At 48.6% G+C, this 21,754-nt stretch overlaps 2 protein-coding genes across 5 annotated transcripts; both read right to left on the bottom strand.

The window, feature by feature from the left end:
• Window positions 1–1,285: 1,285 nt before the first annotated feature.
• On the bottom strand, window positions 1,286–19,699 carry tmem201 (transmembrane protein 201). Of its 4 annotated transcripts, XM_030355541.1 has the most exons (11): window positions 19,476–19,699; window positions 18,863–18,983; window positions 18,399–18,593; window positions 16,423–16,602; window positions 14,938–15,269; window positions 13,419–13,634; window positions 9,113–9,309; window positions 7,846–7,908; window positions 7,028–7,318; window positions 6,542–6,664; window positions 1,286–3,161 (listed from the first exon to the last, which is right to left on the bottom strand). In XM_030355541.1, exons 1-11 carry the CDS (start codon window positions 19,598–19,600, stop codon window positions 3,064–3,066), a joined length of 1,941 nt encoding a protein of 646 aa, XP_030211401.1. In that variant the 5' UTR covers window positions 19,601–19,699; the 3' UTR covers window positions 1,286–3,063. The 4 variants fall into 4 exon arrangements, 3 of the variants coding, with proteins under 3 accessions (XP_030211401.1, XP_030211404.1, XP_030211410.1); XM_030355544.1 differs by lacking the exon at window positions 7,846–7,908; XR_003976648.1 differs by lacking the exons at window positions 1,286–3,161; window positions 6,542–6,664 and having other exon boundaries at window positions 7,161–7,318; window positions 7,846–8,216.
• Window positions 19,700–20,016: 317 nt separating this feature from the next.
• On the bottom strand, window positions 20,017–21,483 carry foxl2l (forkhead box L2-like). The gene has a single exon (XM_030358894.1). It carries the CDS (start codon window positions 21,357–21,359, stop codon window positions 20,526–20,528), a length of 834 nt encoding a protein of 277 aa, XP_030214754.1. The 5' UTR covers window positions 21,360–21,483; the 3' UTR covers window positions 20,017–20,525.
• Window positions 21,484–21,754: the final 271 nt, after the last annotated feature.

Consider the following 21,754-nt stretch of genomic DNA (forward strand, 5'->3'; position numbering starts at 1 on the left):
ATGCACCGGGTGGGGAATTTTTTTCAGCTACTTAGTCATTTTCTGTGAGTGCAAAATAGCTTTGCACCTGTCACTGTAGAAGAAAAAAAACACACACACACACACGCACACGCGCGCAGACACACACACACTTACTGCATTTTACCTTATAAAGGCCGGACTTTCTCATGGAAAGTGGAAGGTAAACCGCAGTAGTAGGCTGATCAGAAAAGGGGAAATGAGGGCACAAAAGTCCACCGAATGACAAAAAGTGTTTTCTTACACCAGAAATAAAAGGGGAACTCTATAGGTGAACCTATAGAAAAGTAAAACACACAACGTGGATGAACACATAATCCATCTTATATGGAGCAGTTATAGGTAGCATAAGGTCTGCTTTTGGGATATTCACCATTCTCCTTTAGAAATCGTAGGCTGACAGGACTGACATTTGATGGCCATAATAAATGCCATCTGGGGCCTCATGAATCGTGGCATTTAGGAAAGTCCTCGATGGGCAACACACAATGTTTGCTTTTAGACCAGATGGTTAAAACAGGAAGTATTGAAGCAGAGAAACCATTTGTTCTGAATAACAGTCTCTCCATGCGTCCTGAGTGGGTGAGCACCAGTAGCCACTACTAGATGATACAGGTTTATCCAACACAGAGGGCATGACAGATAGATGCACAGCCATAAATCCTTCGGTTTGATTTTCAGAGATGCCGTAGGACAAGAAAGTTGAGTTTTGAGTTGGATAAATTCATATAACTGCACACGAAACCATGAGTAGGCCTACGAGGGGTACAGTAGGCCTATTAGATTTGCTTGAGTTGTTTTTGTAGATGTTGCTCTGTAATAGAAAAAGAAAGAGTCCCATACACTCAAAATCCAGATCGATTTCGTGATGAATTTAATGTTGACAAAATGCCTTGGCACCCGATGCGAGTCTGGCATTACCTTACAAACGAATATGCCTTTAGTTAGTTCTTTCACGTTTTCCTGCTCAGCCTTGAGACTTGGCAGATAAACCAAACACTTTACCTTGTCTACAAATCAACTGTCAAACCAAGTCTTTCATTTCCATGGCAACACTTGACAACCTTGTTATTTGCCCACAAGCTCAGAACTCTCTGCCCCTGGCTTAAGCTAACTCCAGGTTGTGTAATATACACGAGAACCATTTAGACGAACTGCTCTTCACTCAGTTATCATAACGTATCCGTTTAATTCAATGGCCTTTATTGCCACAAGAGGGGGTACTTAAGTTGTGTCTTGGTCAAAGAATTGGAAGGGAGTGATTGAAAACCCTCTCAAAAATTATTTTAATTTTCTAAAGAACGTCCACCACTGAAACAATCATCCAATAGTTACAACACAGTCCAGAAAACGAAATGAATTTTTAAACTCATCGAACATTTCCTCTGACAATAAATTAATTGCCCATGCATCGTTTCAATTTAATAAAACAAAAATAAGTCACAATTAATTAAATCAAAGTAATAACAATTTGAGTTAGACGATTTGCAATTGGTTGTCGTGTGGTTTTCATAGAATATTTTTTTACTACACGCATTGTGTTTGGATTAAAACATAATATTCCAGATCTGGACCGTTTTAAAACCGGTTGTATGTCAGTAGGCATCGGTTACATGTGAACAGGTAGTTTAGGGTAACATAAGTCATTCAAACAGCTCCGTGCGGTCAGGGTGCTTTCATTCTGAGTTTCAGTAGTAGTTGGTAGTTTCTCTTAGAGTCGTTATGAATAGAGGAAAAGAGAAAAGAGGGGTACATCAATATACAATTTATAAATAAAAACAGTGCTTTAATAATCAATCACAATTATCTGGAGTTCATACTTGCAGCCCCCAAAATGTCTCAGCATTGGCAATGCTATCACCGCAAAAAAGTGTACCGGCATTCGACAAATCATTTCTCTTTGAGAAAAAAACCCCCCGCCTTCAAAGGACTGACAAACTGTGGACACAATACAGTAGTCTCTTGTAAATGATACATTCAACACACAAGTCATCGATTCACCTTTTTCCTTCAATACAAACAAAAGGAGCCAAACTATAATGCATGATCCCACATCCGAAAGCAGACAGATATAAAATGTTCTATTCGAACGTAAACCTCCAAGATAAACATACAAAACAACACTCAATAGACAAGTCATTTAGCTAAAGATGCAGGCATAACAGCACCACACAACCTGTGACACAGGCAATACACTTTCTCTAAAGCAAAATTAATATAAATACTAATGCCTGATAGCTTAGATTCCAGATACACGACTTCTCTGAAAAACATGCACATCTGTGAAAGGTGAAAACCTCGAGTCAAACGGTCCGGTGCCTTACTCAACACACACACACACACACACACACACACACACACGAACACACGCACACACAAGCATTTGTTTCTTTTGTAACTTTTGAGATTATGGAAAGTTGTGTTAAAATGCAAAATAAATACTGATTCCAGATCTCAATAGAACGCAGGTGTTCTGAAAAGGTAGGTTTAAGTTCTGTAGTGTGTGCTCCATGTACAACTGGAACAAAGAATAAGTGGGCGTTCATGTTGCGCTGTTTGCTTAACAAGTGGCCGACCATACGTCAACTCCTATGGGGGGGGGGGGGGGGGTGTCAGTGTTAAGTATGATTCCATGTGCAGCACTCGTTTTATTGCACATTTTTACAACCTCGACCGACCTCCCCTCGCCACGAGTTTGAGTTCTGGAACATTGTCATGTTTCATTTGGACGTGGGACTCCTCCGTTCAGCGCGTTTGGACTAACCACAGATTTAAGACTTGTCACATTTTTCTTTTAAAGGGGACAGAGTGGGGAGTTTCAAGGCTGTGATGAACAAGCATAGACCCTCCCCGTCACCTCAGACTCAGACGGGCAAACAGAACCACAGCTCACTGGTCCTTGGACCGAGCCTCAGGGAGCGGGAACCCAACCACGTCCTGCAGCGTCTCTGGAGGAAGGCTCGCTAAGGATGACACTGACTGGATGAAAGGGCCGAGCGAGGCCGACTCAGTGGACCAGGAGAGTGGGGGGGGGGGTCCCCTGGTTCACGCCCAGCTGCGGTACACGTAGAGGGCTGAGAAGATGAGATTGACACTCAAGCTGGCCAATAGGAGCCCCGGCCACGCGAACCGCTTGACCAAACCTGAGGAGAAACGTCAGCAATTTATCCATTAGATACGAGGACAGGGAGGGTGACTAACCATTGAATGATCCGTTAGATACTAGGACAGGGAGGGTGACTAACCATTGATCCATTAGATACTAGGACAGGGAGGGTGACTAACCATTGAATGATCCGTTAGATACTAGGACAGGGAGGGTGACTAACCATTGATCCGTTAGATACGAGGACAGGGAGGGTGACTAACCATTGAATGATCCGTTAGATACTAGGACAGGGAGGGTGACTAACCATTGATCCGTTAGATACGAGGACAGGTAGGGTGACTAACCATTGATCCATTAGATACTAGGACAGGGAGGGTGACTAACCATTGATCCATTAGATACTAGGACAGGGAGGGTGACTAACCATTGATCCGTTAGATACTAGGACAGGGAGGGTGACTAACCATTGATCCGTTAGATACTAGGACAGGGAGGGTGACTAACCATTGATCCATTAGATACTAGGACAGGGAGGGTGACTAACCATTGATCCATTAGATACTAGGACAGGGAGGGTGACTAACCATTGATCCATTAGATACTAGGACATGGAGGGTGACTAACCATTGATCCATTAGATACTAGGACAGGGAGGGTGACTAACCATTGATCCATTAGATACTAGGACAGGGAGGGTGACTAACCATTGATCCATTAGATACTAGGACAGGGAGGGTGACTAACCATTGATCCATTAGATACTAGGACATGGAGGGTGACTAACCATTGATCCGTTAGATACTAGGACAGGGAGGGTGACTAACCATTGATCCATTAGATACTAGGACAGGGAGGGTGACTAACCATTGATCCATTAGATACTAGGACAGGGAGGGTGACTAACCATTGATCCATTAGATACGAGGACAGGGAGGGTGACTAACCATTGATCCATTAGATACTAGGACAGGGAGGGTGACCAACCATTGATCCATTAGATACTAGGACAGGGAGGGTGACTAACCATTGATCCATTAGATACTAGGACAGGGAGGGTGACTAACCATTGATCCATTAGATACTAGGACAGGGAGGGTGACTAACCATTGATCCATTAGATACTAGGACAGGGAGGGTGACTAACCATTGATCCGTTAGATACTAGGACAGGGAGGGTGACTAACCATTGATCCATTAGATACTAGGACATGGAGGGTGACTAACCATTGATCCATTAGATACTAGGACAGGGAGGGTGACTAACCATTGATCCGTTAGATACTAGGACAGGGAGGATGACTAACCATTGATCCATTAGATACTAGGACAGGGAGGGTGACTAACCATTGATCCGTTAGATACTAGGACAGGGAGGGTGACTAACCATTGATCCATTAGATACTAGGACAGGGAGGGTGACTAACCATTGATCCATTAGATACTAGGACAGGGAGGGTGACTAACCATTGATCCGTTAGATACTAGGACAGGGAGGGTGACTAACCATTGAATGATCCGTTAGATACTAGGACAGGGAGGGTGACTAACCATTGAATGATCCGTTAGATACTAGGACAGGGAGGGTGACTAACCATTGAATGATCCGTTAGATACTAGGACAGGGAGGGTGACTAACCATTGAATGATCCGTTAGATACTAGGACAGGGAGGGGGACTCTGGCATTATATTACACTTAACCATATTCTTATTCTTCAGGGGTCATTTTTAACCGCTATAAGAATAATTCAAACTTGAACTATTCAGATATTTACATTCGGTTCAACACAACATTAAACCCAAAGCACGAAACTGTCCCAATGGCCATTTTAAATAAAGGCTGACATAAAATAACACGGTCCAAATTTAAAAAGGATCAGAACCAGCCCTGTTCCAGCTGCCCTCCTGAACTGTGCTCCAAATCGTTCCCCATCACGGATATAGTGCACGATATAGGGTGCTTGGTAGTGGTGTTTGATATAGTGCACTATATAGGGTGCTTGGTAGTGTTTGATATAGTGCACGATATAGGGTGCTTGGTAGTGGTGTTTGATATAGTGCACGATATAGGGTGCTTGGTAGTGGTGTTTGATATAGTGCACTATATAGGGTGCTTGGTAGTGGTGTTTGATATAGTGCACGATATAGGGTGCTTGGTAGTGGTGTTTGATATAGTGCACGATATAGGGTGCTTGGTAGTGGTGTTTGATATAGTGCACTATATAGGGTGCTTGGTAGTGTTTGATATAGTGCACTATATAGGGTGCTTGGTACTGGTGTTTGATATAGTGCACTATATAGGGTGCTTGGTAGTGTTTGATATAGTGCACGATATAGGGTGCTTGGTAGTGGTGTTTGATATAGTGCACTATATAGGGTGCTTGGTAGTGTTTGATATAGTGCACGATATAGGGTGCTTGGTAGTGGTGTTTGATATAGTGCACGATATAGAGTGCTTGGTAGTGGTGTTTGATATAGTGCACGATATAGGGTGCTTGGTACTGGTGTTTGATATAGTGCACGATATAGGGTGCTTGGTAGTGGTGTTTGATATAGTGCACGATATAGGGTGCTTGGTAGTGTTTGATATAGTGCACTATATAGGGTGCTTGGTAGTGGTGTTTGATATAGTGCACTATATAGGGTGCTTGGTAGTGTTTGATATAGTGCACGATATAGGGTGCTTGGTAGTGGTGTTTGATATAGTGCACGATATAGGGTGCTTGGTATTGGTGTTTGAATTCGCAGTGGTTAATTTCATTCACTATTTAGTGGTCAATAAAATACCCAAAACTTCATTTACTGACGCAAATTACGTTTAGAAATGTTTAACGTAGCGTTGTGTTTGTTCGTTCCCTGTATAGTTCACTATATCATAAACACTATAGAGGGAAGAGTGAGGGAGTGAATAGGAACGATCTCAAAACCAGCTACTGAAAGACCATAGGCCTCATCTCTCTAGTGTGATGTTAACCTAAAGCCCTGGGTGTTGTGTCTCCTCCCTATTGTTCTGGTGTCTCCTCCCTATTGTGCTGGTGTCTCCTCCCTAGCGTGCTGGTGTCTCCTCCCTATTGTGCTGGTGTCTCCTCCCTAGCGTGCTGGTGTCTCCTCCCTAGCGTGCTGGTGTCTCCTCCCTAGCGTGCTGGTGTCTCCTCTCTAGCTTGCTGGTGTCTCCTCTCTAGCGTGCTGGTGTCTCCTCTCTAGCGTGCTGGTGTCTCCTCTCTAGCGTGCTGGCGTCTCCTCTCTAGCGTGCTGGTGTCTCCTCTCTAGCGTGCTGTGGTGTTAACCTAAAGCTCAGTGTGCTGGTGTCTCCTCTCTAGCGTGCTGGTGTCTCCTCTCTAGCGTGCTGGTGTCTCCTCTCTAGCGTGCTGTGGTGTTAACCTACAGCTCAGTGTGCTGGTGAGCGCTCCACCCACCAGGTGACGTAGCGGCGGGCTCCAGCCCCTGCGTGGTGGTGTCCACCATGCAGGCAGAGGACCCGGAGGAGCTGCCCTTCTGCTGCCCGACCACGCTGCCGTCGCCCTGGAAGGACCTCAGCTCTGAGGGGGAACAGAGGACACCTCACTCACCATGTGGACGCCAATACCCCCCAGGGCTACCGGCAGGCCAAACCAGTAGCAACAGGATCATGTACCTGTCAATAGACTGCATCTACACAGCGCTTTTCTAACCAGTGGCCATTCAAAGCCCTTTACAATATGGCCTCACACCCACGCACCCACGCACCCACGCACCCATCCACCCATCCACCCCCCTCCCTGGCGGGCTCGTCAGGAGCCGTCAGCGGGAGGAGCCGGGGATCGAACCAGCAACCTTCAGGTTACCAGCCAACCCGCTCGACCCGCTGGGCTACTGCCGCCCCTGGTACAACCATAACCATAGTTACCGGGGTCCGACCTTACCGCTGTGGCCCGGGTAGGGGGTGAGGTCGGGGGCGCAGCGTCCGCTGCAGACCGAGGGGGCGGGCTCAGCGTAGCAGTGGTTGGGGGAAAGGGGCGGGGAGAGGGGCGGGGACATGGGCAGGGGCTCGGCCTCGTTGGAGAAGAGGCGGAGCTTGCGGCCGCTGATGTTGAGGCGGGCGGGGCTTATGAGGGGCCGTCTCTGGCGGGCGGAGCTGGAGGTGGAGGTCACGGAGCCCGCCAGGGAGGGGGCCGGGGACGAGGGCCGGCTCCCGGACTTCAGGGAGAAGTAATCTGGGGGCCGGACACACAAGCGTTAAGAACCAACGACCACCGCCACACGGACATTAAGAACCAACGACCACCGCCACACGGACATTAAGAACCAACGACCACCGCCACACGGACATTAAGAACCAACGACCACCGCCACACGGACATTAAGAACCAACGACCACCGCCACATGGACATTAAGAACCATCGACCACCGCCACACGGACATTAAGAACCAACGACCACCACCACACAGACATTAAGAACCATCGACCACCGCCACACGGACATTAAGAACAAACGACGTGCTGTAAGTGTGACAGAGTACAGGCGCTGGTAGCGCTGCGAGAGGCGTGTTCTGAAGAGGCTTCGTTTGTTAGCGATGGTGAGTAAGACGGTCTCTAAGACCCGCTCTCTAAGTGTACAGAGGGGCCACAGATAGTCGCTACACTGTGGTCGGTCTGCACACAGAGCTTCGGGTCCTCCTGCGCGGTTCATGCGGGCTCAGGCGCCGGCAGAAGGCGACTGAAGGCGGTCGGAGCGGTACCTGAGGACGGAGAGTCCTGGCACTGGGAGGCCGGGCGGCTGCCGCTGAAGAGGAAGCCCGAGTCTGGAAGTAAAGCGTCGCGAATCAGTTAGAGTGGAAGACCGTCGGACACCGTCATAGGCTCAGGCATCATACCGAGACCCACCACAGCGAATCATTATCAGAACAAAAGACTAAACTCAAGCACCCTCCAAATACTGCGGATATTATGGAGCCGATAACGGCTCAAAGATGGAGGATGGGCTGCGAAACACGAGCCAGGGCGTCCTCAAAGCTCCAGCAGGCCCTGCAGATCCTCCACTGCTGGGTCTGACGTTTCCCAGCAAAGGATGGGGGACAAGAAGACCGACGAAACAAGACCACCAACAGGGCTGGGCGATGAAAAGGACACATGTGACATCATATCTAATCAGTAGAATAATACCAGAACCCCTAATTACAGATAAAAATACATCAACTCAAAGATGACTCATCTAGCGAGGCACCAGTATCACACAGTAAGCCCCAGTACCAGAGACCAGCGTGGGGTCCAACCCCCTGGCCCCCAGTACCAGAGACCAGCGTGGGGTCCAACCCCCTAGCCCCCAGTACCAGAGACCAGCGTGGGGTCCAACCCCCTGGCCCCCAGTACCAGAGACCAGCGTGGGGTCCAACCCCCTGGCCCCCAGTACCAGAGACCAGCGTGGGGTCAAACCCCCTGGCTCCCAGTACCAGAGACCAGCGTGGGGTCCAACCCCCTAGCCCCCAGTACCAGAGACCAGCGTGGGGTCGAACCCCCTGGCTCCCAGTACCAGAGACCAGCGTGGGGTCGAACCCCCTAGCCCCCAGTACCAGAGACCAGCGTGGGGTCCAACCCCCTGGCCCCCAGTACCAGAGACCAGCGTGGGGTCGAACCCCCTAGCCCCCAGTACCAGAGACCAGCGTGGGGTCCAACCCCCTGGCCCCCAGTACCAGAGACCAGCGTGGGGTCCAACCCCCTGGCCCCCAGTACCAGAGACCAGCGTGGGGTCGAACCCCCTGGCCCCCAGTACCAGAGACCAGCGTGGGGTCGAACCCCCACTATGTGCTAACGGCGTGCTAACAATGTGCTAACGGCGTGCTAACAGTGTGCCAATAGCGTGCTTACGCTGTGTTAACGGCGTGCTATGTGCCAACAGCGCGCTTACTGTGTGCTAACGTCGTGCTAACGTCATGCTAACGCCGTGCTAACGCTGTGCTAACATCATGCTCACGCCGCGCTCACTACGCCCTACGGCGCTACCCTTACCCGTCCTGGTGAGGGAGGGGATGGTGCCCAGGCACAGGGCCCTGTTGAGCCGCCCGGGGAGGGAGGACGGGGAGGCCCTGCGCTCGGGGGGGGCCCGGCGGCCGGGGGCCAGCTTGGAGAGGCTGGGGGGCGGGGTGGGGATGAAGGGGTCCGTCAGGCCGGGGTAGAGCGGCGGCGGCGGCTGGCCCGCCAGGTACCTGCAACACCAGAACACACCGGTTGGCAAACACGTCCCCACGCTGGTGCTCAGAGACCGGTACAGCTCTGGGAAACTCCCCGGGGTTCAACTCAGACTACGGGCGTTCTGGTCCCCGCCTGCAGACCTACGGCCAGGCCCTGAGCTACGACCCTTGTTCCCCAACACAGGAGCTACAGAAAGGGGAACTCTATAAAGTGAAGAGGAAGCTGGTCAGTGTGAGGCCAACTCACTGCAGAACAACAGCGTCCCCCAGATCAGCCAATCACGAGGCTGCTCGATGCCTACCGTCGGATTACAGTTTCACTTTGTTTTTCTTTTGTGACTCAATTGTAGTTTAAGAAGGACAAAATAAAAACATTAGTAACTATTATGAAATGGTTAATTTTAATTGCACTTGCTGTCAGAGGACTGAAGGTAAAACATGGGAGAAGACCAACGCACCATTTTACACGTTACTTTATTACAGTTCAAAACACAGCAATGTGGCAGGAGTTGAACTCATCATTTTCACAGCCTCTCAAAATTCACAACCAAATAACCCTCAAAGCAGTTTCCCAACGATCAAAAATCGATTGAGAATGTTCCGTAACTAATCTTCTCCAGGCATCGTCTAGAGTAGACTATGGACACAGAACTACAATAAGTTGATAATAACATCGGTTCAAATTCTAAAGGCAAGTAACAGATTAAGGAAATCCTACACCGGAGATGAGTTTATGTCTGGTCTGGCTGCTGAGAATAAAAAGCCATTCCCATAAACTCACATGTTCAACATCGGGCTTCAAAACAATTTACAATGGCAGGATCTATTTTGATAATAATTATTCTGTTAACACATCACAGCCTTCGGGAAGGGTTTGAATAATTCAGCATGTGGTTGACAGGTCGGACTGGATATGAATAAGCAGTATGTCACCACTGATGTCGTTGACGTTGATAGATGGCGTAACGTGCGTTTCAGAAAGAGACTGCCAAGACATGCATTCACACATGTTCTGTGAGTTTGTTAAAGGAAACGACAAATGTGTCGTGTTTTAAATATACGTTCTGTATAATGTACTTCAATTAATGCTCCTTTCCAAAAATTAAACACTGGTCTACACGTTATTTTGTTTTTGCAAGTTAAGTAAGTTATTGTGTCATTCACATCCTAAATCATACATACATAAATAAGGGCAGTATAAAAAAAAATGGCAGGCTTTCTACATTTACAGGATAGTTGGACCAACACTAAATAAATACAGTTGGCAGGAATTTACCTTATAAAAGCTAACATTACATTTGTTTCGGTATCGTACAATATGAAGGAATTAAGAGTTCCTGCAACACACACACACACACACTTGAAATTAAATCTTTCATAATATGCTTCCGACTGTTTACAAATGTAGATACATTCACAATCACATTTGTCACAATAATGAAATCAAATCAAAGACCCACACAAAAAGAAAAATCAAAACTCCATAGACCTAATTAATTTAGGTAGTCCTTCATAATAAATCCTTTAATCGCTGTAGAAATTAATCTGTAGTGACTCACTTTTCTCCCTTCATATTACATAACCGCCTCATACCTTCATATTGGCCTCTACAGCTAGACTAGACTTCTAAAGTAACTCCTCCTGAGGACATCAGGAAGCTCCTGGACCAATAATCTGGGCACAGGACACAGGGCCTAGATAGAAAGATAGCTGAACATAACTCTGGGTTTGGGGTTTGGCAAAGCAATACAGACTCCCCCCAGAATAAATAATACTGTCATCGGCGAAGAAAAACATGGCTATAAAAAACGTTAAAAAATAAAAATAAAAGTACATTCTGTATCCCAGGCTAAAAAGGTGTAATTTGGAAATTATTCATGGTATGAACCTTTCAATATAGCGATCACTCCTTTGCTATCACGGACGGAACAGACAATGACCCATCTCTGACTTGCAAGTCAGAAGCAGGTTTTACAGGATGAGAGAAAGTATTCAGTAGGTCTTAGCCTTTCAAAATCAGCCGTAAGGCCGGTTCAACTCTGCATTATCTGCTGGCAAATTTAAAGTATGCATAACTTCATGATTCGGTGTGGCAGTAAAAAAATATGATTATTTGAATGATAAATAAAAAATGGCATAGATTACACAATTACAATCTAAAAAAGGATTTGCCGTACAGGAATCAATACAATAAGGTCGATTCACATTGTTGAACATGAAGTTCAACAGCCAGGATTAAAATACTAGGTCGATTATTGAGGTTTTTGTCAGTAAGTGAGACATATTCATGCTGTTTTACTACCAGTGTTAGGTAGTAAAGTGTAGTTAACGTAATGTAGTGATAACTTAGACGGAGAAGGTTTCAGACCAGTAGGAGCAGTTGTCGGTGCTATGTGTTGGCAATTCATTCTTAAATGACTGGTCGTACGAGACTGTGTGTACAATATACATATATGGAGATGAAATGTTGCACAACTCATTTACAATAAGCAACACATTTCTCCGTTATTTCCAAACCTCCCACACCTTAGTAAGTTAGTAGAAGTGTCTTCTATTTGTACCGGGGTCAGGAACATCCCTGGACTACCCAGATTAGGATTTCATAGGTGTGCATTGCAACATTTATATAGACCTAAATAAATAAAATCACGGGGAAATGAATGGCTACACCCTCAAGTCATGGTCTATTTGCTTAAGAATGAATACCCCCCACCCCCCCGAAAAAAATCCACCTCACACAGAACACGAGAAACAAATATTTCCCATACAAAATCGAAATTAACAAAAACTCAAAAAGAAATTAAAAGTATTACTACACAGTATTCCCCACAGCCTTTTTTCTACAAAAGGGTTATTCAAATTATTGACGAGCCATCAATTCTTATAAACGGATCAATGTGGTTTGTTTTAGAAACGTGAAGTGAATTACATACAATTTGGTTAAGTAAATCATAGCGACGTGTTTTTCATAATTTCTTGAATTTCTGTTCCGAAATTGCATTTTGAAGGTACTTTTTCACTCCATAATTCTGGAAACCATCTTGGGTATTTAAAGTAAAGTACAGTGAAATGCTTGGTATTCAACTACAGGCAGAAAGTTACCAGCAGAAACAAGTTCTATCTAAAACAGCAAAGAGAAATAGGGAAGAACAAACTCAAAGAGATAGTATAACAATACAAAAACGGTACCTTCCCATTGAAACAGCTGTGGCCAAACTTAAAAAAGGTGTTTGCATTAAAAGTATATTAGTATACAAATGACCACACACACACACACCCCCACACACACACGATTGTGCTACAGGAGAGCGTGAAATCCTCTATGTACCAAACTCGTTATTGAAACATGTTTTTTTAACTTTTAACTCCTTTAAAAGTCTATTTAAATATTTAAAACCGCCCCTGCATGAATGCCCAGTCGCCATGTTGATCTAAAAGACAGAAAGAAGGTGTCATCACAAAGCCTCCTTAGTAGGAGGGACTGTTTGGGTTAGTTAATGGTGCATTACTGGAGCAGTCCCAAAAAACGAATACAGAAATGTTCAGCTTTTGTCTTTGAAGACCCGGAGGCCTAGTATAGAACAGGCTGCAGAACCAGGAGAACTCTTATAGAGCAGGCTGCAGAACCAGGAGAACTCTTATAGAACAGGCTGCAGAACCAGGAGAACTCTTATAGAGCAGGCTGCAGAACCAGGAGAACTCTTATAGAGCAGGCTGCAGAACCAGGAGAACTCTTATAGAGCAGGCTGCAGAACCAGGAGAACTCTTATAGAACAGGCTGCAGAACCAGGAGAACTCTTATAGAACAGGCTGCAGAACCAGGAGAACTCTTATAGAACAGGCTGCAGAACTCTTATAGAACAGGCTGCAGAACCAGGAGAACTCTTATAGAACAGGCTGCAGAACCAGGAGAGGTCTTAAAGAACAGGCTGCAGAACCAGGAGAACTCTTATAGAACAGGCTGCAGAACCAGGAGAACTCTTATAGAGCAGACTGCAGAACCAGGAGAACTCTTATAGAGCAGGCTGCAGAACCAGGAGAACTCTTATAGAGCAGGCTGCCTGCTGCAGGCCCCAAGTCGTAGCGAGTGGGTGTCTACAGGTGTTTACTGTTGGGGTTCTGACCTTCGACCCCGGGCTCTTCTGGGACCGACCGACTTGCGCGTTGCCACGGCGGCTCCGAAGCAGACCAGGCAGCAGAGGGCGGCGGTCCCCAGCTTGGCGGCATCCAGCCAGCCGGGGGCGCCGGCCAGGTAGCCCTCGGCCAGGTAGCCCTCGGCCAGGTAGAGCACCAGGAGCAGCAGCCACAGCACGGCTGCCACGGCGTCGATCCTCCTCAACCTGGGGGCCCCGGAGCAGAGGTCAGGGGTCACCTCTGGATTAAAGGGCTCTGATGCATGAGAACCTCAACGGCTGGGGTCACTGTGGGCTGGACTGTTATAGTCAACCCTCCGGCGGCTCTGGGTTTGATCCACTTGACAATAATTGAATATAGATATGGGTTGTGGGAGTTACCTCGTTGTCACCCATTAGGGTTTGAAACCCCTTTGTTAGGGCTTGGAGATCATTAGTAGGGGTTTACCCATATGGATTTTTTAGGGCCGATAAAAGATTTCTTTTCATCAGCCTTAGGCTATGACCGAAACGCCGATACTGATATTCTTGAGCCGATATTTGGACACTGCTTTTGCTCCCTCAATTTACATCACAAAAATTACACAATGATGATAACAAATGTTACAAGTCTCAATTAAAAAGAAAAAGGAACATTTATTGTACTGCCTGTAAATAATGCCGGGAATCGGCTAAATTAAAAATAAAATAAAAAATGGGCGATAACGATGCACGTACGAAATGCAAAAATCAGCCGATAATATCGGTCAATCACTAATTATTAAACACAAACGCCCCAATCAAAGGATCCCCACTTAACAGACATTCACTGACATTCCCGGTCGAGTGTCAGAATAAGGACCAAGCTCTTAAAGGGCTCATGTCCTGCCACCAGGTGTGGGTGTGATTTGGTATGAGCCGTTTGGCACGGGGAGGGAATGGTTTTCATAGTGATCACAAGTGGGCGTGTCCACCCAGATGGATAGATCAGTCTACCAGCCGACCCAGTGGACTGTAGCAAACGTTGCTCCTCTATCAGCACAGATCTGGGTGGACACGCCCACTTGTGATGTCACATTGAAAACCACGGCTGGTCCCAGTTAATCCCACCCACACCTGGTGGCATGGCGGGGCCCTTAGAGCCCGCTCCACCTGGTGGCATGGCGGGGCCCTTAGAGCCCGCTCCACCTGGTGGCATGGCGGGTCCCTTAGAGCCCGCTCCACCCTCCACCTGGTGGCATGGTGGGGCCCTTAGAGCCCGCTCCACCCTCCACCTGGTGGCATGGCGGGGCCCTTAGAGCCCGCTCCACCCTCCACCTGGTGGCATGGTGGGGCCCTTAGAGCCCGCTCCACCCTCCACCTGGTGGCATGGTGGGGCCCTTAGAGCCCGCTCCACCCTCCACCTGGTGGCATGGTGGGGCCCTTAGAGCCCGCTCCACCCTCCACCTGGTGGCATGGCAGGGCCCTTAGAGCCCGCTCCACCCTCCACCTGAGCCGTGCTGATGGAGGCCCCGCCGGGGGGACGCCGTACCTGAGGGGTCCGGCGAGGAGGACGGCGGTCACACAGCCCAGCAGCCCCCCGGAGGCCACCGCCATCTGGTTGTCCCGGCCGTAGCGCCAGCCCCGCCGGGCCGTCTCCACGGCGACGGCCGGGAGGTGCTCCAGCAGGCCGCGCCACGCGGGCCCCCCCCCGGCGCCGCTCTGGTTCTTCTGCCCCGCGCCGGGCAGGGTGGGGGGGGCAGGGTCACCGGGGGGGGCGCCGGGCCAGCAGGAGAACAGCACAGCCAGCAGGAAGGCGGCGGTGAGGAAGGCCAGGACGCGCAGCAGGATGACGCCGGCGGGCGTGGCCACGGAGGCGGGGCTCTGGGGGGGAGGAGTTACAGAGACGGACGCGTTACAAAGGACCGGTACACAATGACTCGGGGTTCAGTAACGCAGACCTCCCATAGGCCAGCCGCTGCCTCTGTTGATCTATTTTAACTCCTTCAGTCCTCCTCTGTAGCGACCGTCTCAATAACGGAACCTAACCCTTCAACCCACCGACGGGAAGAAGCAGCGTACTTTGGGCTATGAGTGAACGGTGGGATTTATAGTAGGGCTGGGAAGCTCCTGGCACCTCACCATTCGATTCCGATTATGAGGTCAATGATTCGATTATAAAGCGATTATCGATGCAACAATTTTTTTTTATGGACATTTCCACGCGTGATTTTCAAAAATATATACAACCGAGTTTGCTACTGAAGAGTTTGCTAATCACTTCCTACTTTTATAATGATCATTCAAGACATCAACAAATGAATTAACTTGCATAATATTTTATCAGAGAAAAAGCTTTTGTCACAATATGACTTTCTATGAACAATGCAATAATCACTGCAGCTTGCATTAAAACACACTATGGAAGTATGCAAAAAATAGGTTTCAGTTTTCTTTTCTTTCTGATCTTTCTTTTCAATGATATTAAAGAAAAAGCTGCTCTTGAATTAAGACGAGTTCTCATGTCTGGCTGTGAGTTTGCGTGCATGGTATGCGTAGGCTGAATCGCAATCGTGTCAAGACTAATCAGAATGGCCAATACACACTGAAGAATTACTAAGAATTAAGAAAAATTACAAAAATTATCCCTCTCTGGTGAACAGAACTTTGCAGCAGGCGAACCAATAAAAATAATAATAATTTGCATCGAGACGGAATCGTTCTAGAGAGAATCGCGATGCATCGAAGAATAGCTTATTTTTCCCACCCCTAGTTTATAGTCTGATCTGAGGGTTGAGAAGATGAACCCTCTGTCAGACGCAGCCGTCCACAGCCGCCCGGAATGAGACCCCCCCCAACGCCGTGGAGACCCCCCCCCCCCCGCGGAGCTAGAACATCCTCATCACGGAATACCGTCCTTGAGGTCAGACTAGACTTTGAGATTTTAAACCCATTTTCTCTCAGCCAAGGTGTTATTGAAGTAACATTGACACAATGCTAAATGCGTATTAGCATTCTGAAGGTCACGAGGCGCTACCTTGACGAAGCCGTTGTCTGCGTCCCTGCCGCGGCGGAGCTGGTGGGTCAGCAGCCCCGTGCGGAGCTGCCGGTTCTGGTACTTGATGTAGTACTCCACCGCCGCCTGGCACGGCCGGCACAGCCTGTAGGTCTGCTCCAGGTGGTGCTTGTAGGCCTCGACCTCCTCGTCGTAGTTCTCCTGTGAACAGACAGCCGCCGTCGTCTTTAGACGCCCTTTGTACATGGTGACGGTGGTCATGGTGACGGTGGTCAACGACCCGCAGGAGCAGGCCACAGTGCCTCATCACGGCAGAGAGACGACCGCGTCGCTGGGACGTCGAAATCACAGAGCAGCAGAAGCTGTGTGACGAGGTAAGAGGCTGGAGTCACTAAGAGGCTGGAGTCACTAAGAGGCTGAGTCACTAAGAGGCTGGAGTCACTAAGAGGCTGAGTCACTAAGAGGCTGAGTCACTAAGAGGCTGAGTCACTAAGAGGCTGAGTCACTAAGAGGCTGAGACACTAATAGGCTGGAGTCACTGAGAGGCTGGAGTCACTAAGAGGCTGGAGTCACTGAGAGGCTGGAGTCACTAAGAGGCTGAGTCACTAAGAGGCTGGAGTCACTAAGAGGCTGGAGTCACTAAGAGGCTGAGTCACTAAGAGGCTGGAGTCACTAAGAGGCTGAGTCACTAAGAGGCTGAGTCACTAAGAGGCTGAGTCACTAAGAGGCTGAGTCACTAAGAGGCTGAGTCACTAAGAGGCTGGAGTCACTGAGAGGCTGGAGTCACTAAGAGGCTGGAGTCACTGAGAGGCTGGAGTCACTAAGAGGCTGAGTCACTAAGAGGCTGGAGTCACTAAGAGGCTGAGTCACTAAGAGGCTGGAGTCACTAAGAGGCTGAGTCAATAAGAGGATGAGTCACTAAGAGGCTGGAGTCACTAAGAGGCTGGAGTCACTAAGAGGCTGGAGTCACTAAGAGGCTGGAGTCACTAAGAGGCTGGAGTCACTAAGAGGCTGGAGTCACTAAGAGGCTGGAGTCACTAAGAGGCTGAGTCAATAAGAGGCTGAGTCACTCAGAGGCTGAGTCACTCAGAGGCTGAGTCACTAAGAGGCTGAGTCACTAAGAGGCTGGAGTCACTAAGAGGCTGAGTCACTAAGAGGCTGGAGTCACTAAGAGGCTGAGTCACTAAGAGGCTGGAGTCACTAAGAGGCTGGAGTCACTAAGAGGCTGAGTCACTAAGAGGCTGGAGTCAATAAGAGGCTGGAGTCACTAAGAGGCTGGAGTCACTAAGAGGCTGGAGTCACTAAGAGGCTGGAGTCAATAAGAGGCTGGAGTCAATAAGAGGCTGAGTCACTAAGAGGCTGAGTCACTAAGAGGCTGAGTCACTAAGAGGCTGAGTCACTAAGAGGCTGAGTCAATAAGAGGCTGAGTCAATAAGAGGCTGATTCACTGAGAGGCTGAGTCACCGAGAGGCTGAGTCACCGAGAGGCTGGAGTCACCGAGAGGCTGGAGTCACCGAGAGGCTGGAGTCACTCAGAGGCTGAGTCACCGAGAGGTCGAGTCACCGAGAGGCTGGAGTCACCGAGAGGCTGAGTCACCGAGAGGCTGAGTCACCGAGAGGTCGAGTCACCGAGAGGTCGAGTCACCGAGAGGTCGAGTCACCGAGAGGTCGAGTCACCGAGAGGTCGAGTCACCGAGAGGTCGAGTCACCGAGAGGTCGAGTCACCGAGAGGTCGAGTCACCGAGAGGTCGAGTCACCGAGAGGCCGAGTCACCGAGAGGCCGAGTCACCGAGAGGTCGAGTCACCGAGAGGTCGAGTCACCGAGAGGTCGAGTCACCGAGAGGTCGAGTCACCGAGAGGTCGAGTCACCGAGAGGTCGAGTCACCGAGAGGTCGAGTCACTGAGAGGCTGGTCCCTGACTGGGGAGCGGTGTCGGGCTGAACCGTGCGGGAGCAGCAGTGACTGTGGGAGCACGTCCTCTCCGACGGCCATACGTACGTCGTCCCGGGGGGTGAAGGACGCCAGCTGCTTGATCTTGGACGTCTGGTTGTTGTTGCACTTCCGGCAGAGCAGCATCTGCGTGTTGACCCACTGCAGGGTCCGGGGGAGGTCGGACGGGGGCAGGCTGGCCGACACCCCGTGGTTCAGGTTCTCCAGGTACTGGGCCGGGATGGGCTTGTTGTAGTCCCCGTTCTGAGGGTCACAGACGGTGAGAACATACCAGAGGGAGCTTCAAGAGGATCGACATGTTCGGCAGGATGTCTATCATTTAGCCAACATTTATGGTTAAGTAATAACATATTGGTCATTATTTCTCCATCAATACTTCTTATACTTTGGTGATATTCTGGAATTTTGGGGGATATATTTCTTGCATATTATTACCATTTTAACTATTGATTGTCTGATTCCATCCTCATTACTGTTCTGTAGTTGCTATGTGATAACCACATGCACCATACCTCTTGAAAGCCATTGTACTGCTCACAGGTGGGACAGTCCCAGCAATTGCGGTTTCCATAGGGCACCACGGTGCTCTGGCTGCAGAACCAGCAGTTGACGTTGGCATGGGTGGGCTTCTTTCTGTAAAGCGGAGAGCGTTTGCACATATTATAATATTGCACATATTATGACCCATCGTGTGATTGCCAGCTTCAAATGGCCGCGTGCGTAAAGATAGATAAGTGCTAACAGTGGTATTATATTAGAGCATTCAATCGAGTAATAAGTGATGTGTAGCTGATGTTACATAATGTTACATAACATATTCATAACAAAGTTGTAATACATTCACAAAACATAAGGAGACCGGTGCCATCAAGCGAAAAATTATAGCGCCAGTGCCGTGTTGACGTTCACAACATGGCAGCAAGCATTCACGACTCGTAACCCAATATTAAACAGTCGTCAGGCTAATAGTTGTCTAGGTTTTCATGAATTGCAAACGCAAAACCATAACAAATATAACGGGGTAAATTAGGTGCATACAGCACCACAACAACACACCACAACAACACACCCCTGACCGCCTGGTTCGGCCGCAGCGCTAACATGCTAAGGTAAGAAGCCTCTTACCTTGTGGCGACTTTATAGATGAGCGCTCCGCCGGAGACGAGCGCCGCGGCCCCGACGCCCCCGTACAGGACCTCCGGGTGCTCGTCGAGGAACCGGCGTATGGTCTCCATCTCCCGGGGGTACATAGAGCGAGGCTAGCAGAACATGAGCGATGTGGTGAAGGTAGCAGCCGTGGCAGAATAGGCGCGCACGCTTTCCGCCTATCACCCCCATGCGGCGGAACCGGAAAATACGTCACTGTTGTGGGCGGGTTTATGACCTACGTCACTGGAACTCGTTTCACACCTGAGATCTTGTGATTATTTACATGAGGGCTGTTTGGCTTTTCTTTTTTTTTTTTTTACTATTTAATTAATAAACAAAATAAATACAAACTATGTTGTAAATTCAAGTGGCCGTATAGTCGTATGTTTCCTATGTTTGAGTGCGCAAAGAAAAAACAAAATTTAAGCAATCCAAACCAAATGATATTCATTCAATCAACATTTTAGTCTAACTAAAATGTTGTGGTGTAGTGATGGGTCTAAATAAACAATGAGGGTTTTAATGCAAAAATATAACTTTATTGAAATATAACTTTCATGGAAAAAAAAGAACAGTAAAAAACTTGAGCCTACCTCACATAGTAAAAGTAGTCAAAGTGCCTGATAAGTGGTAAACTAGCACACCGAGGATAGGATGTGCGTTGTAATACATTCAATGAATCAGATAACACCAAAGAAACGAAATAAATAACAGTGGTGGCCAACAGCCACAGGCAACACGCTAGTCTCTGCACAATACCATGCGAAAAACACTTAACGAAGGAACTTAGAGAATAGGCTAAAATAAGATATTGGATGTAATGTCGATGTATATTTGGTCCCTTTGACATTTGACCACTGTATTTAGTATAATGGTTGTTGTGGTTTTTTTTAACTGAAAAGACAATTAGACCATTAGATGCAGACGCACTTATCTGTGTAGCTGAACAAACGTGAACGTATATTTGATTCCAAAAACTCAAAAAACTCAGCACTATTCAAAAGAAGACAGTTGCATTACTGACGGTCACACGTAGTAGCTCGCCAAGGACACGCTGCCTCCGTCCGGGGTCAGGGGCTGGGCCAGGCCCCCGTAGGGGCACCCTCCGTGGGGTACCAGCACGGGCGGGTGGCGATGGGCCCCGAGAGGAGGGTGGAAGTGACCCGGGGTGTAGTAGCCGCCCATCGTGCCGGCTGTGAATCCATTCGGCGAGATACAGCGAGCGTGTCCGTTGATGAGCGACGTTGACCCGTAACCGCCGGTGGTCTGCGGCGCAGAGCCAGGGTGACACAGCGCCCACGACCCGCTGACATACTGGGCCGACTGCATGTAGACGTGTTTCTCCGGCAGTGCGTGCACGTACAGGGGCTCGTTGTAGTCCACAGGGGACCCGGGCAGGTAGGGTAGGCCCGGCGCCCTGAAGGGTCTCCGGACCCGCTTCCTCCGTCGGAAGTTGCCGCACTCGAACATGTCTTCAAACGCGGGATCCACGATCCAGAAGCTGCCTTTCCCGTCCCCTCGGTTTTCTCTGGGGATCTTCACGAAGCACTCGTTCAGACTCAGGTTGTGTCGGATGCTGTTCTGCCAGCCTTTTTTATTCTTCTCGTAGAAAGGGAACTTGTCGATGATGTATTCGTATATCCCACTCAGAGTTTGCCTCTTCTCGCTGCTCTCCTTGATTGCCATCGCGATGAGAGCGACGTAGGAGTACGGGGGTTTGTCGAGGAGATGGTCCTGGGCCACGTCTGCCCCCGTCTCTAAAGGAACCAAGGAGCAGCCCTCCTGCTCGGCCTTCGTCCACATGGTGCCAACATCCAGAAGTCCTGCTCCTTGATCACCGGTAGTTTTGCCCTCGTCCATGACCGTCTATTCTCGGTTCCCGGTAAGAAAATATGCTGCCAAACGGGAGAGCGCCGGTGCCTAGGTGCTGCGCGTGCTGAACCCTCCCACAGGTTGGAAAGTTGGCGGTTCGTCGTTTCATGTGCCGATTTTCCCACGGTTTGAAAATGGGGTGAAATTGGGGTCACACGTCTGTAATGTCTGCGCAGGGACGGAAGTACAATATTGACATCCCATCAAAGACTGGCACTTGTGATGTGTGTGCTTGATGTCGAGGATCAAATAAAGAGAGCTCAACATTTGCCACACGATTGTGAAATCTTTCACAAAGCTTTTATTAATAAGACAACATGAATAAATACCATGTATGCTTAATTTATTACATACAAATAACAACAGTAAAACACACACACACA

Source organism: Gadus morhua, chromosome 1, assembly GCF_902167405.1.
Source record: "Gadus morhua chromosome 1, gadMor3.0, whole genome shotgun sequence".
In the NCBI taxonomy this organism is placed as follows: Eukaryota; Metazoa; Chordata; class Actinopteri; order Gadiformes; family Gadidae; genus Gadus; species Gadus morhua.

Bases quoted from the DNA above. Each gene is read 5' to 3' on its own strand.
- tmem201 (XM_030355541.1), bottom strand. From the start codon at position 19,600: ATGTACCCCCGGGAGATGGAGACCATACGCCGGTTCCTCGACGAGCAC. The intron at 13,635-14,937 runs GTACGGCGTCCC...CGGGGCCCCCAG, and splicing joins CTCCTCGCCGGACCCCTCAG to GTTGAGGAGGATCGACGCCG. The intron at 6,665-7,027 runs GTAAGGTCGGAC...GTTCCCCCTCAG, and splicing joins CCCCTACCCGGGCCACAGCG to AGCTGAGGTCCTTCCAGGGC.
- foxl2l (XM_030358894.1), bottom strand. From the start codon at position 21,359: ATGGACGAGGGCAAAACTACCGGTGATCAAGGAGCAGGACTTCTGGAT.